The following is a 20,745-nucleotide window of genomic DNA, read 5'->3' as shown; positions in this document are numbered from 1 at the left end:
ATTGCACGACATTTCTCATTATGCAGTTTTTCTTGTTGATTTATGGTTTCTCTCCTATGAGAACGTTACCCATTTTTATCTATCTTGATTCCCATTTATCTCCAGAAGATAGTGTATAATAAGTACTTCATTAATGCTCCTTGAATGAATAAAGAAATCGCTCAAGCCACAATCCTAAATTACCCTTGAGATCTTCCTCTCTTTTCCTATCATAACCAAACCAAGTATCTACATTTTAACTTAAATATTTATCAGATCCATATCTTCCTCCTCCCTCTCTAATGCCATCCATGATATCTGTGCCTTTAGTCCTACTCTTCAAATCTATCCTCTTTTCAGGATTCCAAGGTATTTTCTTAGAAAACAAATATGGTCATGATCCTGCCCTGCTTAAATTTTTTTCAATAGTTCCCCATTTTTCTTAAGAAAGTCATCAAAAGTCTTATATTACTAGGTGTAAGTATTTAGCCCTCACCATTCTTTCCATACTCATCTAGTACCCTTTTATTCTGGTACTAAAAAATGCCAGGGTCCTTCCTCCCACTACCATTAAGATAATAAATTGATTCCTATGATGATGGGGTTTGGCATTAATAGATTAAGAGATCCCCAGGTGATTAGAATGTGTAGTCAGTACTGAAAACCATGTCTCGCCCTTTTATTTGACTTATTTTAGGTATTATCCATTCTTAAACTTCAAAGATTATTTTTTTAATTTCACTTCTTCCTTTCCTCTAGTGTTCCCTCACCCTCCAGACTAGATCACTGCCCTTGATATAAATCTTTCTAGGATTACTTTTTTTGGGGGGAGGGGTCACTTATCACAGATTATGTTAAGTTATCATAATTATGAAAGACTGACTCCTATGTAGTGTCAATGAAAGTCTACTTACTGATTGGATCCCCAGTAGCTTGAATAGTATGTGGTAAGATTATTTGCTGAATTAATAAATAATTGGAGATATGTAAGCAAAATAACTAACAATATTATAATGGGATGTATGTATAAATTGCTCTGGGAACAGATGAGGAAATGATTGATAATATGGAGGAGAAATCATGGGGAAATAAAATCTTATCACAAGACTGAGTTCATAAGATTTTTGTAATAAATACTTGTTGGTTGAATTACTCTAGTGATATGGATGTTCTGGATTAAAATTCCCAGAAAAAAAACAAAAAAGGGAAACACAATTAAAGGAGTCAATAGAAATTGAGACCAGAACTCAACTTGATCAATTCTATAGCACTAGACAGTGTATGAATAAATCCTTACCTTGTAAAAAGTCAAGACATTGTAATGTTATTTTATATATATTTTAAAAGTGCTAATAAATATAAATACATCAGTTTTCTAGAGCCTTCTCAAGTTATAATTCAGTATATCCTTATGTGTTTCTTAGAAAACTAACAACAGGAGCTGTCCTGTGGGAAAAAAGGGGAGGAGGCTCCCATTTCATATGTAAGTACCTGTGAGCACTCTATTTCACTGACACTGATTAGCAAATTACTTAGATATTTAATCAAAGAAATCATCAACAATTTTCACTTTGTCTGTGCCATTCTTTAGAAAAGTAGTTAAATCACACTTGTAGTAATTTAGAGGCTCCTCAAAAACTTAATTTAAAAATTTTCTTCGAATAAGGGAACGGCTAATTAAATCCCCAAGTTGTAACACTATACACCTTACAAAAAAGATGAGCTGGATCAAAATATAATGGCAATTTAAGATATTCATAGTACATTGTTAAATGACAGATTGGAGTAGTAAACTAGTATGCATAAAATGACTGTTTTTTTCTAAAAAATGTATACATTTTATATATACATAGAAAATATCCTGAGGGACACCTAGCAGAATAAAATCAAGGTATTAATAGGGCTATTAATAAAGAAAAGGACATGATTTGGGAGCTAGTAGATGTAAACTTTAACTTCTTACTTTGTACATTTTTATACTTTAAGTTTTTCGCATTAAGATCTTTTTCTTTTGTAATTATGTGTTTAATGGATGTTTTTTAGGACTTGATGGCAAGAGGTTTTTGTTTTTGTTTTTGATAAAAGGAGTGTGAAAGATATGTTTCTATCTCCTTTCTCTTTACTTACTTTCTATTTTTTTAATGGACATTGATAGTTTTATTGTTTCAGTAGAAAAAAAAAACATTCTTTAAAAAACACTTTAAAACAATCATTCAAGGAAAAAAAGTTGTCAGAGATAAAGAAGGCCATCTCATAATGATAAAAGGAGCCAATTCTCCAAGAAGACATAACAACCTTTAATATGTATGCACCTCATAAGAATGTCAAGCTGTGTGAGGCAAAAACTGACAGAACTGCAAGGAGAAACAAATGAATCCCCTGTCACAGATGGAGACTTTAACAATCCTCTATCAGAATTAGACAAACCCAACGGGCAGAAAACCAGTAAGAAAATCGTTGAACTCACAAACACCATTGATCAAGTAGATATAATTGACATCTATAAATTACTTCATTTACAGCAGAATACACATTTTTCTCAAACTCACATGGACCATTCAGAAGATAAATTATATTCTGGGCCATAGAACATATCTTAACAAATTTAAAAGAGTAGAGATCATGTTACAATGTCTGCTTTCAGACCACAATGGAATTAAACTAGAAATCAATAACAGAAAGATAACTGGAAAATCTCAAAATATATGTAGATTAAATAACACACGTCCAAATGACACATAGGGCAAAAATGAAATCTCCAGAGGAAAAAATACTTTCCTGCTTTGTGCAAGTGTAAACACAATTTATCAGTATATATCTTGAGGGACACTGTTAGGTGTCCCTCAGGATATTTTCTATATATATATATAAAATACTATCTAAAATTTAAATACAGTGAAAGTTGTGCTTAGGGGTAAATTTATAGCATTGATTGCATGTATTTAAAAAAAGAAGGAAGATTTAAAGTCAATAATCTCAGTTTCTACCTTAAGAAACTAGAAAAAAAAAGAAAATTAAAATCAAAATAAGTAGAAAAAAATAACAAGAATTAAAGCATATAAAGCATATCATATCATAACATTATGTCAACAATACTTCAATAAAAAAGAATTAGTGGATAAACCAGTAAAATTGGGAACAGAAAAAAAAACAACAGAAAAATTGGTGAAATATTTATTCTCTGAACAGATCAATAAATCATTAAGCCTCTAGACAGCTTACTAAGAAAAACAGAGAAGACACAAACTATCAGTATCAGAAAAGAAAGAGGGGACTTGACTACAGAGCCCATGGAAATTAAAAGGTTAATAAAGGAATATTATGGTTCACTCTCTGCTCACATATGATAACCTAGATGAAATGGGCCAGTTTCTTTAAAGACACAATCTGCCAAAATTCACATACAAAAAGTACACAATCTGAATGGATCTGTATCTATTAAAGAAACGGAATCATTAATTAATAACTTTCCAAGAGGAAAAGCACCAGGCCCAGATAGGTACACTGATGGTTTCTACCAAGCAGAGAAATTGTGCCACTTTTCTATAATGTCTTTCAGAGTACAGAAGTGGAGGGGAAACATCCTAACTCATTCTATGAGGCCAGCACTACACTATTATTAAAATCATACAAAGGCACTCCAAGAAAAAAACAAACAAACAAACAAACAAAAAACTAAGACCGATATCTGTCATGAACATAGACACAAAAAATTTTAACAAAATATTAGGAAATAGAATCTAACAATGTAAAAAAAGGATTATATACCACAACCAATTGGGATCTATCTTAAGTATGCAAGGCCATTTCAGTATTTGAAAATCAACTAATGTGATCCATCATATCAACAGGCTGAAAAGGAAAAATCATATGATTATATTAATAGATGCATAAAAAGCATTTGACAAAATTCAATATCCATTCATATAAAAACTAAGTAAACTAGCAATAAAGTTGAACTTATTCAACATGAAAAGGATTGTTATAAAACACCTACAGCTAACATACTTAATGGTAAGAAACTAGAAGCTTTCCTACTAAGATCAGGAATAAGGCACCTGTTTACTCCTTTTCAACATTATACTGGAAGTACTAGCCAATACAGTGTGGTATAAAAAGAACAAAAATGGTACATAGACTCGGGAGGAATAAAGAAAACTCTCTTGTTCTCAGATGACATAGATGACAGAGACATGTAAAAATTTCAAACAAATCAACAATAACAACAAAAACAAATGCTGGGACCAATAAATAATTACAACAGGATTTTAGAAGATGGAAGGTTAATATATACAAGTTATTGCTTTCTTTCAGCAATGAACAATGGAATTTGAAAGTAAAAACAATACCATTTACATTAGTACCACAAAGATCTAATCACTTGGGTATAAATCTAAAGAAAACATGTACAATATCTATATGAGGACAACTATAAAATTCTATTTAATGAGGTCAAAGAACTAAATAAATGGAGAGAGATTTCATGTTCATGGATAGGAAGACGATATTGTCAAGATGTCAGTTCGTCTCAACTTATCTATATATTTGTGCAATGCCAATCAAGATTTCAGCAAGTTATTTTGTGGATACTGACAAAGATTATGAAGAAGAAAAAGACCCAGAATAGCAAACACGATTTTGAAGGAGGATAACATATTTGGAGGACTGACGCTACCTGACTTCAAGACTGACTAAATAACTACACTAGTGGAATTAGTGAATAAGTACGCAAGTAGAAAAATGGAACAGTATAGTGAGCCTAGAAATAGACCCACATAAATATCTATGACTTATGAAAGCCAGCTAATCTTTTGCAGAGAATCAAAGGTTGAACAATGGAGCAAAAACTGTTTTTTAAACACATGATGCTGGAACAACTGGACATCCACATGCAAAAGCTATCTAAACAAATCTAGACACAGTCCTTACACCCTTCATGAAAATTAGCTAAAAATAGATCAAGACCTAAATGTAAAGTGAAAAACTATGTAACTCTTAAAAGACAAAATAAGAGAAAATTTATATGACCTTGGGTATGAGGATGCTTTTTAAAATATAAGACCAGGCTAAGCCTGGTGGTGGGTATTAAGGAGGGCACATATTACAAGGAGCACTAGGTGTTGCACATGAACACTGAATCTTGGAACACTGCATCAAAAACGAATGATATATTTTATGGTGACTAACAAGACAATAAAAAAGATTAAAAATTTAAAAAATAAAATAGAACACCAAGAATACAATCCATGAAAAAAATTGATAAGTTGGACTTGCTTAAAATTAAAAACTTCTGCTCTGTGAAAGACAGTGTCAAAAGAAATGAGTTATGGATATTGGGGAGGGTATGTGCTATGATGAGTGCTGTGAAGTGTGTAAACCTGGTGATTCACAGACCTGTACTACTAGGGCTAATAATACACTATATGTTTATAAAAAAATAAAAATATTTTTAAAAAAAAGAAAGTAGAAAACAAGCAACAGACTAAAAAAAAATGTTTGCAACAGACACATCTGCTAAAGAACAGTTATTCCAAAATATATAAAGAATTCTTATAACTTAACAATAAGAATGGGGCACCTGGGTGGCTCAGTGGGTTAAAACCTTTGCTTTTGGCTCAGGTCATGATCCCTGGGATCGAGCCCCGCATCGGGCTCTCTGCTCAGCAGGGAACCTGCTTTCCTTCCTCTCTCTGCCTGCCTCTCTGCCTACTTGTGATCTCTGTCTGTCAAATAAATTAAAAATAAAAATTAAAACTTAACAATAAGAAAACAAACAGCTGAAAGGCCTTAACAGATACCTCACCAAACAAGATATATAGATGACAAACAAGCACATGAAAAGATGCTGTACATCACACGTCAGGAAAATGCAAATTAAAAAAATGAGCTACCACTATCTACTATCCTCCTAGAATGGCCACTGTTCAGAATACTGGCAGCAGCAAGTGCTGGTACGGACTTGGAGCAATGGGAACTCTCATTCATTGCTGGTGGGAATGAATGTAAAATGGGACAGCCATCTGGGAAGACGGTGTGAAGGTTTCTCACAAAAATGAACATACTTTTACCATATGATCCAGCAATCCACTCCTTGGTATTTACCCAAAGTTTAAAACTTATGTCCACACAAAAGCCTGCACAAGGATGCTTAAAGCAGCTTTATTCATAACTGTCAAAGCCTAGAAGCCACCAAGAGGTCCTTCAGTAGGTGAATGAAGAAACACACTGTGGTACATCTATATTATGGAAAAGTTTTGAGCACTAAAACTTTAGTTTTATGTACTTTCAGCACTAAAACTTTAGTTTAGCATGAAGCAACCTTAAGTACATATGACTTGGTGGAAGACATCAAGCCTGAAATGGCTATAAATTGTATGATTCCACTATCAGACATTCTTCGAAAGGTAAAACTATGGAGACAGTAAGAAGATCAGTGGTTGCCTGGAGCTAAAGGTGGCAGAGAGAGGTACAGGCAGAACACACAGGATTTTTAGGACAGTGAAAATATTTTGCACTATACCATAGGGGAGATACATGTTATTCATGTTATTGTACATTTACCTGAACCCATATCATGTACAACGTCAAGAGTGACCATTATTGGACTATGGGTGATAATAATGAGCCCATGTAGGTTCATTAATCCTAACAAAGGTATCACTCTGGTACAGGGATCTTGATGATGGGAGAAAATCTGTGGGAGCAGGAGCTCTATGGGAAATCTCTGTACCTTCTTCTCAGTTTTGTCGTGATCCTAAAATGGCCCTCAAAAAAAATAAGGTCTGAAATAAAATAAAAGCATTAGGGGGAAAAAAAAAAGGACTGAGGAGGAACTCATTTACAGTTCCAATATTAAAACCCAGACATTAACAGCTTGGCACTCTTTCAGCATTTTTCGTTTCGTAGGTTTTGTACTTTAAATAGGTATAATGATTTCTTTTTCAATTTGTGAAATCGTAAAAATAGTCATGCCCTTTGAAAAATATTTAAATTTACGGAAATGTGTAAGTAAAAAAGGAATACACATTTAAATGGGACCATACATACGTATTTCTTTTACATTTGGGAGAAAATAACTATGCATTTTATAGAAACATGTGTGATACGCTTCCCATGCTAAAACATAAGAAATTATATATCCCTTCTAGCCCATTATGTCACATAAGAAGTGTTATTAAAGCACCTACTTCCTTTTCCAACATCAGGCCTTCTGCTCGGAGGTTCTTTTCAAATGTGTTTCTTTTGTCATATTGTATATTTGACTTCCTGTAAACCAGGATGTAATCAATCCGTTTTTTGCCATCTTTAAACAGAAGTCCACTGGATGCTATGTAATTCATGTCATTCTGCAAATAAAACAATGCTTGTTAATAGCGTAGGTTAGACAAACACACACATTTTGGTTTCAGTCACTTCAGTTTGGATATGGGCAATCCAAAAGCAAAGCAAAAAAAAAAAAAAGTGTTGTTTTACATTCCAGTTATAAGACATGGAAAGATGATTAAAGAAAGTTGCAATCTATAATGGGAGACAAGCTAACAAGTGATGTTCAGAATCTGAAATTACACAGTCTCATACCAGAAACTGGTTCTCTGATGTTGGCATCAAAATGTGTATGTTTTATTCAATAAGGTCCTATAAAAGTAATATCAGATAGCATATATTGCATATTTATTCAACATCAGTCTCAGACTTCAGTGCCTTACATGTTTGATCTTACTTAATACTTACAACTCCCATTTCAAAAATAAAGGCACGAAGTCTGAACATAAGTACTGAAGCCAACATAGCTTCCAATATTAAATGATACTCAGAATAGATACTATTTTCTAAACTTATGTTCAACAACACTAAACCAAACAATAATTCCTGAGCTGCTTGCTCCCCAAATACTTGTTCACAGGATATAAATCCGTGAGCCCACTGAAAGAGCTTACTTACCAAGACTAATCACTTGCTCATCAAAATCGCTTTAAGCCCTCCCCTTGCTGCGCCCATCCACCTACGCTATTTTTTTATAGACTGGTCAATTTTCCAAATTCCTGCCTTGCAAGACCTACCTGACCTGACAGCTGAGGCACCTGAGTGATCTGCCACATTAGAAATGACATCATATAACTCCTCTCCCCGAGACCCTTAGCCCACTTTCCCCAGTCTATTTTTCTTGGCACTTACTAACTTCTACCATGTTATATAACACTAAACAATATATTATCTTTTGTTTGCTGTCTGCCTTGTCCTACTAGAGTAAAAACTGTATCAAGGTAAGGGTTTTGTTGTTGTTGTTGTTGTTGTTGTTTCATCATTTTGCCTCAGAGTATTCCAGACATCTAACCCAGAATCAGATACATAGTAGGCATCAATAAGTATTTGTGAGAGGAACAAAGGAACGCAGGCAATATCCATAATCCTGTGTATCTAGGTAAGGCTGACCTCAAGGATATAAGGCCAAGAAGAAATCGTGTTTTCATTTCTCATCCTCTCCCCTCCAGTACTTAAAACAAATAAAATTATTAGAGGTGAAGATAATTGCAAAATTACAGCTGAACTGCAATAGGCATGGTGTGCCCTTTGCTTTATACCCACTTCATTTATGACCCATTGTCTCCAGACATCTTTGTATTAATTTAAACAAGGACTGGGTTAAAACAAAATCATATACAAATTTTCTTCTGCATTTTCCTTTGCTTGAAGTATACCATTCACTCCAGTCCATTATGAAGGGTCATCTGAGTCTTATGGTACTAATAACATATTTAGTCCCAGGTGAAGGCAAAAGTCCTTCAGTGAGAAGACCTAGAAGTAAATGAATGGTTGGTAGGAAAAATAAAAGAAAATAAGATAATTTTTTAATCCATTTTACGTGCTTTTCATATTTTTTATTTTTTTAAAGATTTTATTTATTTTAGAGAGAACGAAACAATCACAAGGGAGAGGGATCACAGAGGCAGAAGGAGAAGCAGACTCGCCGCTGAGCAGAGAGCCTGATGTGGGGCTGGATCCCAGGACCTGAGATCATGACCCAAAGGGAGGCAGATGCCCAAATGATCAGGCCACCCAGGCGTCACTGTGCTTTTCATATTTTAAAAGCAGCATGGACTGAAAGTGGAACCCTGTCAGATACTGTTACCCATTGTTCTAAGTCTAAGCAAAACAAATGTTCAACTCTCCCAGAGAAACAGCTGCCTTACTATCAAATAAAATCAATATTTTTTTGTTGTTTTTATAATAAGTGACCTTAGGCATTATTCACAGCTTTTGTTTCTGAGTGAATGTGTTCTCAGTCAAACTATATTAACTAGAATTCTAGTTTATTATCTAATGATTCTATGAATTCTAAATTATTAATGATGAGTTTTACCAGGCCAAATGAAAAATAGTGATCAAAATGGTAATAGATAAGCAAGGAGAAATATGGAAATCTCTTCTGAATCTTGTTTAAAAAATGTTGTATAGGGGTGCCTGGGTGGTTCTGTCAGTTAAGACTCTGGCTCTTTATTTCAACTCAGGTCATGCTCTCAGGGCCTTGAGATCAAACCTTGCATTAGGCTGCAGGCTCAGCATGGAGTCTGCTTATTCTCTCTTTTCCTCTCCTTCTGCCCCTGCCGCCCTGGGCTCTCTCTCTCAATCCATCTAAAAAATAATAAATAAATAAATAAATAAATCTTTTAAAAAATTGTATAGGTTCTATATAATTCTAAGGTTATAGGCATTGTATTTTACTTTAATAGATATATGGCAACCATTAACCAATATATTGATTAACCATGTTCAAACCGTAAAAAGCAGAACTGGCGGGAAATTCATTCCACGTATCATTGTATCTAGACACCAAAAGAACAACTTCTTTAATGGTTTGATATAATAATGTTCATTCGAACATGAAATCAAGACTCATCTCTTAAATTATCTGGAATAGTGAAATGTCTTTCAATCACAATATAGATGCATTTAATTTAGAAACAATTTTCATGTTTATGAATTCCAGAAGACAGAATAAAACTAGTTTTGCTCAGAATAGCTGGGATGCTGAACATCCACCAGGTACCTTATCTTTTAACAGTTCTGAAAACAACTTAATTATTTAATGCATTACAAACCACAAAGTTCAGGTACTTTCAGAAAAGCTGGCCTCTCTAAAGAATATCTCGACAATATGCATGTTACGGGTCATGCTGAGAAAGAATCCTTTGCAAAGATTTTTGCACATTTAAAGTAGCAACAGAAGTCTGCCTATTTGCATGAAAAGGCACTTTTGGGTGTTTTTCAAATAAAATTATGGTAGTAACTGCCTGTTTGTGAGATGCATATTTTTTTCAGTATTTGTTCTTTTCAAGCTAACAAGAACTTATTGAACACCTAATATATGCTAGGTACCGTGTTAAACTTGGGGGATAAATGTAAGAGGACAAAGAAGTCTTTCAGGAAATTTAGCATACATCTGGAGTGGTAGACATGTAGATGTTTAGTTACAATGCTCTCTAACATGTGCAGGGGGAGAGGCCTGAGCTATGGAATTGAAGAACGTCAGGGTATATGAGAGGAAGACTGATTAACACATGCCAGGAGCCAGTAAGGGTCATGTTGTCTTGGGTGAATTTATCATGGTCCTCTGTCAGGCAGATATGAAATTAGGTCAGGTCATTAATCTGCAAGTGATTGCTGACCGATTACATGGTTACCATACTTTTGAGTTAGTATAATTCAGTATGATACGCTGGTTATGGTACTGGTATCTGTATCAGGCAGACTGGGGTTTTAATTAATTGTGTTCTTAGGTAACTTAATCTCACTTCTCAGCTTCAATTCACACAGCTTTTCAGGGAAGATAACAGTATTATCAACATTGTAAGATTATAGTTATGACTAAATGAGGTAATATACACAGGCTACTCTCAATGTTGTCTGACCTTTTGAGATTTAAAAAAAAGTCAGCTATGGGGCGCCTGGGTGGCTCAGTGGGTTAAGCCTCTGCCTTTGGCTCAGGTCATGATCTCAGGGTCCTGGGATCAAGCCCCGCATCGGGCTTTCTGCTCAGCAGAGAGCCTGCTTCCTCCTCTCTCTCACTGCCTGCCTCTCTGCCTCCTTGAGATCTCTGTCAAATAAATAAATAAAATCTTTAAAAAAAAAAGTCAGCTATTATCACAAAAAATAAGGTAAAAGATGTATGCAGTGTATTAATTTGTTTTGGGATCTGTCTTGTTTTCTGATTATTCAAATGACTCCTTCTAATTTTTTGGAAAATTATCTTCTTCAGGACAAAAACAGATGGAAACATAGGTAAGTAATCCAAAGGATGTTAGTGTGGATATGGAATCAGAGCAAAGGAAAGCAGGTATCCTTTGCATATACTTGTGAAACAGCATTTATAAAACAAAAAGTGCAATAAACAAATGCATAACAGTGAATTATTGTAAGACAAATACCTGTATAATTACTACCTAAGTCAAGAAACAGAACGCTCCATCTCCTTCAGAAGCCCCCTTACATCATCTTTCTTAGTTGTGATGTCCTCCCTCTTCATGCCCCTCCTTAGAAGGTAGTCATAATCCTATTGTTTATGAAACTAATTTCTTGCCTTTCCTTAGTTTTATTATCAAGGGACATATCCTTAAACACTATATTTTAGTTCTGTCTCTTTTCAAACTTTGTGTAAATGCAAATATAAAATGAATAAACTTTTTTGTCTGGCTTCTTTCCTGTTACCTTATGGGTGTGCAATACATCTCTAATTTTCTTGTATTTTCTTGTATTTGTAGTTCGTCTTTTTTCACTGTTATATTATTATATAATTACAAAAAAAACCCTTATTTATGCTTCTCTTAACTGCTATTCAGGCTGTTTCCAGTCTCGGCTATTAAAAATAAAGCTATAATAAACATTCATGTGTGTATCTTGCAATACACATGTGCATACATATCTATCAGCATGTACCTAGGAGAAAAATCGTTGATTCACAAGAAAAATTTTCTTTCAACCCCTCAGTATGCCACACAACTCAGAATGGAGCCCATGAGTACAGAGTCTAATGCAATTTCTGATGTCTTTTAAGATTTTATGGAACATGGATGGCTTTGTACAGATGGAATCTTCTTGATTATTGAGTCCTGGTCTTAGTAAGTTACTAAGTAACTTAGTAAGTTACTGGTCTCTACTAAGTTACTTTTGCTTAAAAATGGACTTGTTTTGCCATACTATGTGGCATGAAAACCTATAGTATGCATAGGTTTCAAGTGCTGTCAATATCTACTCCCACCCGCAATAGTCCTTTTATCCAAATTTTGCTATTCAGAATGCAATCAGTTATTGTCATGCCCTCTTCCTGGGTATTTCTGTTTCTGTTTGGATTGAGAGAGAGAGAGAGAGAGGCACATGTGGACAAGGCATGACTCTGGCTCAGAAAATTGGTGTTTTTAAGGGCAGTGGATGCTTAGTTTCCTTCACTGTGGGGCCCTTGCAGTCCAACATTTCAGACCAATGATGGGCCAGGCTAGCCCAACTCTCCACTGTGATCTGGTTTCAGTTCTTAAGGCCAAGTTTCTGTGTTTCATGCTTGTGTTTCTTAATCTTTTCCAAAGCTTCAAATAATGAAAATCCTATTCATTACTTTTTAGCAGTGGTGTTTGTTTTAGTGTTTCTGTATCGTTTTTTGGCAATCATTAATGAGATATTTGGAAATGACTATATTGATGTTGATAGTCTGATGCCATGTTTTACTCAGAAGTTCTAGATTTATGCTCCTTAATCAGAGAAAAATCCAAACATCCTTAGTATGTAACTATAATTTATTTTGGAGTTAAAACCATTCCTTACAATAGCTCTTACTGTTAACATTACCCATTATGGGGGGGGGGAATGTTTTTTAGGGTGTTTATTTGAAAAACACCCTAAAAAACATTTGTCTCATTTCAGACAAATGAGAAACGGTTTTGTCAAAAAGTTCACATATTTACAACAATAAAATCAACCCCTGTTCAAATAAACTAACAGAAAATACACATGCACTGTAGTTCAAGAGAAATCCTGCACAAGAGTAGAAATTTACTAAGTGCTGCTGAATTAGTAAAATTTCTGGTTTTTCTGTCATGGAAATTTTATATTTTAAAATGGTACTTATGGGAGAAGAATGTTTTAATTTTCTAAGTGTCCTCAGGGACACAAAGCATATTCATACATATATATCTTTTAACACACCTAGCTTAACTAAAAATGTTTCAGAAATGTAATTACTATGCAAATTTTCCTATGCAAATCATCTTTAATCATGAGTCTTAGGAATCTCAAAAAATCACACTTCAGTGCTATACAGGCGTGGCTTTCACTGTGGAGAAGACCCTGGCCAGGCTGGTAGCTTCCTTAACAGAAAGTCAACCCTAATTCTCATCCCCATCGTCTTTAGAAATCTGAAACTCTGATACTTTTATCAGATGGTAGATTGTATTCTAGCTCCTATTACATCTGGTAGAGAAAACTATTTAAGAAAACAATGACTAACAAAGTCATATCTAAAGAAATAATAAATACTAACATAAGATAAGCAGAAACCAAGCACTCTTCTACACACCTTGCATATCTTCACACATTTCATGCTCATAAAAACTGAGAGATAAGTGCTTCCCCCACCCTCCATTTCATAGATGCTGAAATTGAGACAAACTTTGTAATAGATGGAAAGGTCTTATGTTAGCCAAAGAGGAAGTTTATCCCATCTGGGATTTCCATAGCAATTCATCTTCCTTTTACTTGACACCAAGTGGGTGTGCAAGCTGTGTCATTCTGAGCAGCTCCCAGATTAAGGGATGAGGTTTTGGAGAAGCAGGGCAGAGCCTCTTCTCTCTCACTGCTTATGCTTCCTGGGTATATAGGGAAGAAGCAAACCACCCTGGCCTAGAGGCAGGTGCAGAAAGATTCTGCAGCCTCACCTGCTCACAGGATATGTAACAGGTGGGCCAAAGCTGTTTGCTCCAAATGGCATATCTATATCTAATCACAGCAACAAAACAGTAACCAAGCATATTCCAGACATTTCAGACCTTACTCCAATCTTGACGTAGATCTGCTTCTTGAGTTTTACTCTCCCGGGTAGACTTACAGGGGAAGAAACAACTTGGGAAGGGGTAGGAGTAAACATGTCCATTCTTCTTCTTGCTTGCTTATCTTCATAGCAGCCAAAGTTTTGTGGTTTGTTTTTAAATCATATTAAGGTTTTCTTTTTGTTGTTGTTGTTTTTGTTTTTTGTTTTTTCCAGCTTCATAAATGACCATGTTGCCAAGTGAAAGAAGCCAGGTCTGGGAACTCTACATACTGTGCAATACAATATGACATTCTGGAAAAGGCAAGACTATGGAGACAGTAAAAAGATCAGTAGTTGCCAAGGACAGGAGAGAGGGAGGGCTGAAGAGGCAGAGCACAGAAGATTTTCAGGGCAGTGAAACTACTCTAAGTGATACTATAATGTTGGATACATGTTATTATACACTTGTTCTAAGGCACAGAATGTACCACACCAAGTGTGAACCTTAATGGAAACTATGGACTCTGGGTGATTATGACGTGTTAAAGCAGGTTCAGCAACTGTAATAAATCTCCCATTCTGGTGTGGGATGTTGATAATGGGAGAGGCTGTGCATGTGTGGGGGCGGGAGTATACGGGAAATCTTTTCCTTCTGCTCAATTTTTCTATCAACCTTAAACTGTTCTAAAAAATAAAAGTATTTTTAAAGATTTTTAAAAATTTATTTATTTGACAGACCGAAGTCCTAAGTAGGCAGAGAGGCAGGCAGAGAAAGAGGAGGAGGCAGGCTCCCTGCTGAGCAGAGAGCCTGATGTGGGGCTCCATTCCAGGACCCTGGGATCATGACCCGGGCTGAAGGCAGAGGCTTTAACCCACTGAGCCACCCAGGTGCCCCAGAAAATAAAAGTATTTTTAATAAAGTGTTTTTAAAAGTTCTTTTTTTTAAAGACTAAGTTATGTCATATATCTTATCAGCTACCTTGTATCTCTTATTGTCACATTCCTAGCAATACTAGTTAAATACACATGTTGAAGAGCAGAAAGATGTCTTGAAGTCAAAGTCCATTCTTATAATAAAGCCAGAGAGCTCTATTTCTTTTTATTTAGCACTGTGATCCTTTTTCTCTAATAAAACAATGTAATCATATTTATTTGTATAAAGTATTTATTACCTATCTACTATGTTCTAAGAACTCTTGTAGCTCTGAGAATATAGTAATAATGAAGCAAAGTGAGATAGCACCCTGTAAGGTCCGATATGGTAAAAAAAAAAAAAAGAATACAAGATGTAATTCCAATGATAACAAGTAAAATGCAAATATAGGTTTGGTGCATTGTAGAAACATCAATAAAGGTCATTTTAGATTATTAAAAAGATAAGCAAGCTGTTTTCTTTTAGTGGATTAAAGTAAAAATTGGATTTGCAGTTAGGCCATTCAACTTACAGAGAGAGGCGAATTTCTCTTCCTAATAATATCAACAGTTCACACAGGTGTGGTAAAGTGAAAATTAGGTATGGCAACGTGCCCAAGAAAGATGTCTCTTGTCCATTTTAACATCCAATCATTGAGGGACACCTGGGTGACTCAGTCAGTTAAATGTCTACCTTGGGCTCAGGTAGTGATCCCAGGGTCCTGAGATGGAGCCCTGTGTTGGGTTCTTTGCTCAGTGGGGAGTCTGCTTCTCCCTCTGCCTGCTGCTCTGCCTACTTGTACTCTCTCTCTCCCTCTGTGTCAAACAAATAAATAAAATCTTTTAAAAATTAATATCTTTTTAAAAATCCTATCATTGAGCTCAGTGGGTTAAAGCCTCTGCCTTCGGCTCAGGTCATGGTCCCAGGGTCCTGGGATGGAGCCCCACATCAGGCTCTCTGCTCGACGGGGAGCCTGCTTCCTCCTCTCTCTCTGCCTATCTCCTTTGCCTACTTGTAATCTCTGTCTGTTGAATAAATAAATTAATTAATTAATTAATTAATACATCTTAAAAATCCTATCATTGAATGTATACATAGGACACTCTAAATACATGCTTAATGACGATGCATAAATGACAGAAGTAAAAAAAAATGTAAAATATTACAGACATGCTTCTTCTTATTACTCTTATTATTATGTGATGTTATTAAGTAGGGATATAGAGGAGAGAGGAAATTCTAAAGAGGAAGCCCTCTGTGCACAAGAAAAAAGGAAGGGGAGGTTTTAGAAAGATAGCTTATTAAAGTAAAGTGCTTAATGATATTAGGTCATTGTAATTTTTGTTAGACTAAATACTTGGTATTGTGCCCATAGAGCATCTTGTTGACTTAATTTTTATTGAATTAATTCAATTAATGTTTACAAGTTGGGCAAAAATCATTTACTCAAAACTTCAAATCTGTTTCTGTCAGGCAGACAGAGCATCTTGTCGGTTACATTTGCCTGGCTTGCTAGCAAGCTCCTGCTGGTGGATCTGAGTTAGATAATTGTCGGTTTGCTTCATTAATGGTACACCAACCATTCACTGATGAGGTTGCATTTTAATGTATGAGATTAGCATATTTTATGGTATTAGTTATCTATTGTTGCATAAGAAGCGTTCCACAAATTTAGGAGCTTAAAACGATGCAGATACATCACTTCCATTTCTGTAAGTCAGGAGTTCAGGCGTAGCTTAGCTGAGTCTTTTGCTTAGAGGACACAAAGCTGCAACCAAGGAAGGAGTCAGTGTGGAGCTTTACTCTTATCTTAAGGCCTGACTAGGGAGAATCCACTTCCAACATAACTCAGATTCTTGGCCGAAGTCATTTCCTTGTGGCCAAGGAATGAGCGTCTGACTTCCTGCTGGCTGTTAGCTGGAGGCCACCGCTGCTCCCAGAAGCTTCCTACAGTTCTTGACATGTGGGCTTTCCCAATAGGGCTAAGACTTAAATCAAAAAGAAGAGTCTCCAGAGTGAATCTGACAGCAAGATGGTTTTGTACAATGTAACAGGGTCAGAGAAGTGGTATCTCATCCCCTTTGCTTTACTCTGGTGTTTGGAAGCAAGTCATAGGGAAGAGGATGATGCAAGAGTATGAATCCCTGGAGGAAGAGATGGTTTAGACCATCCTAGAGTCTGGCCGTCAAAGTAAGATTTATAAATTAGATCAAAATTAAAGAACTTATTTAAGGGGCGCCTGGGTGGCTCAGCTGTTAAGCGTCTGCCTTCAGTTCAGGTCATGATCCCAGGGTCCTGGGATAAAGCCCCACACAGGGCTCCCTGCTCTCCGGGAAGCCTGCTTTTCCCACTCCTACTCCTCCTGCTTGTGTTCCCTCTCTCATTGTGTCTTTCTCTGTCAAATAAATAAATAAAAATCTTTTTAAAAAGGACTTATTTAAAAGATTAAAAGTTGACTTTAAAAAGAAATCATGAAATACCGTACTCGGGAAAGAAGGCTACAGTCTCACTTACCAAACTTCCCCATAGGATAACTAGGGGATAACCTATCAGTTTGGAAACAGCCATAACAGAGGATATAAAAAAAGAAAATGGAAGGAAATAAAAGAATCTGGGTTTATTCATAGTTCTATTCCCTACTTTCATGGCTGTAAACAATCTCAGTCCCTACCATGAATCAAAGCATAGGTGCTATGACAAATAAAGGCCCTTTGTAGCTCTGACATTCCATGACACTTCTTCTTTTCCCCAAATATTTCTCCAGGAAGTTGTTTTCTAAGTCCTCTAAGGGTTTTTCAACTAACTCTAGGTAGGGTTTTTTTTTTCTGTACAAAATGATACATAAATATTGGGCAGTTGAATTCATTCCTTCAAGTACTTCAAAGGTCTTTTCAGAAAAAAATTATAAATGACAATTGAGATCTGTTTGACTTCAACTGAGTAAGCAACTTTGATATCATGAAGGAGAAAATAGGAGACAGGGAGACAGGGGTTCTCTTATTCCAAAATGAAAAGCAGTCTGATCTACCTCAATGTTATCAAATTTCCTAAGTTGACTGGAATACAAAGCTCATACTTTGGGATGTGGCACTCTTTTTGACCATGAAACAAAGCATAAAGGGGAAAATGCAGAGATGTAAAGTACTCCCAGTAAAAATCTAGCTCCAAGTTTCAGAAGTAGGGCATAAAAATAGAAAATCAGGGTTGTGATTCCAGTATTATGGCAAACAACATAATTTCAAAACCCTGATGTCATATAATATCTAGAAATGATAGATAAAATAAAATATGCATCTATTCAAATTCTAGAGGAATCAGCAGGAACATATGTATAACTTTAGTTTCCAAATAGAAAAAAAAAATATGTAGAAAACCGTAACACATGCTGATAAGTTAATAGTGTGGCTTCTCTGGATGAAGATGTAGAAATCAATTTAGAAAAGAATAACAAAAATAATGGAAAAAAAATGATAAATTTTAAAATAAAACTTCTAAATAACTAATAAGCTAAAGAAAATTCAGTAAAGCTAGGAAAGGAAGTGAAGATATAGTTGCTTTGGCAAATAATGCTGATTCAGATAAATTAGATATTGGTGTAAAAAAGTTATTCATACTTTATACTATATTCAAACATCAATTTTAGTTCAGAAATAAACCCATAAAGTTATGATCAACTGACCTTCAACAGTACCAAGGCAAGTCAATGGGAAAAATGTTCTTTTCAACAAATGGTGCTTAGGGCAACTGTATATCCATTTGCAAAAGAGGTGGGATCCCTGTCTTAAACCATACACAAAAATTAACTCAAAATTGACCATAGATATTAATGTAATGAAGAAAAGTATACAATTATTAGTCTAAACTATATGAATAAATATGTGAGGCCTTGAGTTAAGTACAACACCTTAAGTAATAATTTCTTAAGTACAACACCAGCATAAATAGGAGTATATAAAAATTAAATATTTTGTGCTCCAAAAAATATGCCATTAAGAAATTAAAAAAGGTTGGGGGGGGGTTGGTGCCTGGGTGGCTCAGTCAGTTGAGCAGCTCACTCTTGATTTGGTCTCAGGTCTTGATCTCTGGATCATGAGATGGAGCCCCGTGTGGTGTTCCATGCTTAGCAGGGTTCTGCTTTTCTCCCTCTCTCTCGCCACGTGCCTCTCCCCTGCTTGTGTGCTCATTCTCTCTCTCTTGCTCTCTTTCTCTCTCAAATAAATAAATAAATCTTAAAAAACAAAGAAAGTGAAAATGCAAACCACAGAATGGGAATAATATTCTTAAAATATGTCTGATAAGAGACTTACATTCACAATATATAAAAAGCAATAGAAACCTAAATAACCCAGCTAAAAATGGATAAAGGATCTGACTACAGATTTCTCCAAAGAAATGGCCAACAGTCCTATTCTCTAAATGAAAATATTAGGGAAATGCAAATCAAAACCACAGTGACACACCACTTCTCACCTATTATGATGCTTATAATCAAAATGCCAAACATTAAACCAGAAATGGGAACCCTTGTCCATCACTGGTGGGGATGTAAAATAGTGAATAAGCTTTGGAAAACAGTTCAGCAATTACTTACAATGTTAAACATAGAGTTACCAAATCATCAGTTTTACTCCGGGTATATACCCAGGAGAATAAATCCACACAAAAACTTGTGTGTGTGTGTGTGTGTGTGTGTGTGTATTCATAGCAACATTATTCATAATAGTAAAACAGAATAAGCAATGCAATGTCTGTAAACATGATAAAACATGTAAATAAAATGTGATAATGTGTAATATCCATATAATGGAATATTATTTGGTATTAAAAATGAATTAAATACTGACACATATTATAACACAGATGAACCTTGATAATCTACAAAGTAAAGGAAGCTAGTCACAAAAGACCATGATTATATGATTCCACTTATATGAAATTCTATAGTAGACGAATAAATACAGAATATATGTTAATCATTTCCTAGGGTTGGAGGAGTCTTTGGGGTGGGTACAGGTTTTCTTTAAAAAATATTTAAAAATGGATATTACAGTGATGGTTGCACAAACCTGTAAGTATACTAAAATCATTGAATTGTACACTTTAAATGGGCAATGAATGTATGGTATGTGAATTTTATCTCAATAAAGCTCTAAAAATCAATTACAGATGGATTATTGATTTTAAAATGCACGAACATATCTATCTATCTATCTATCTATAGATATCTATCTATATATCTATATATCTATATCTTCTAAAAGCTGACATAAGAACTCACAGTAGAAGAATATTTCTTAGACAGGACTCAAAAGAAAAAAAAAGATACATAAATTTGCCTATACTACATGTTAAAGTATTTGTTCATCATAGCAAGACCGGTATTGTGAAAATGCTCACTATCTCACATTCACTATAAAGTTGGTCTCTAACTGAAAGTCTAAGTATGGTTTTGTATACATGTATGCACTTAATGAGCTAATCTTTATATTATATGGAAGATCAAAGTGTATTTGATAGGAAAATCTTGAAAAAGAACTAGGTAAGTGGGCATGTCTTTTAAAATGCTAATATTTGTTACAATTCTATAGTAATTAAGGCAGCAGGGTATACATGCTGGAAGAGACAATCTAAGAAACAAAATACAGATCCTAGAAAAAGACCTACATACAGAGAACTGAGATGGAATTACAAATACATGTACTTTTCCTGGATAGGTAGATGAGTCATTTAGTGACACTAAAAACAAAGTCTTTTTTCTTGGAATAATACCACATACCTAAAAATAAAATAAAATAAAATAGTTAAAAGACAAATGTGAAAAGCAAAATTTTAAAACTTT

General features: G+C 35.0%; 1 protein-coding gene across 3 annotated transcripts in view; it reads right to left on the bottom strand.

Moving 5' to 3' along the window:
* ANO3 (anoctamin 3) overlaps positions 1-20,745 on the bottom strand; it is a 411,475-nt gene that overhangs the window by 118,801 nt on the left and 271,929 nt on the right. For 2 of the 3 annotated variants that reach the window (XM_032359616.1, XM_032359617.1), the window contains one exon: positions 7,167-7,325. In XM_032359616.1, the coding sequence (XP_032215507.1) occupies positions 7,167-7,325 (159 nt within the window). Of the gene's footprint in view, positions 1-7,166; positions 7,326-14,012; positions 14,470-20,745 lie in introns of those variants that run through there. The other variant, XM_032359618.1, reaches the window with a different exon arrangement.

The sequence above is a fragment of the Mustela erminea genome, chromosome 9, assembly GCF_009829155.1.
Source record: "Mustela erminea isolate mMusErm1 chromosome 9, mMusErm1.Pri, whole genome shotgun sequence".
Taxonomy (NCBI): domain Eukaryota; kingdom Metazoa; phylum Chordata; class Mammalia; order Carnivora; family Mustelidae; genus Mustela; species Mustela erminea.
The sequence above is the reverse complement of the archived record's forward strand: the minus strand, read 5'-3'. Positions and strand labels throughout refer to the sequence as shown.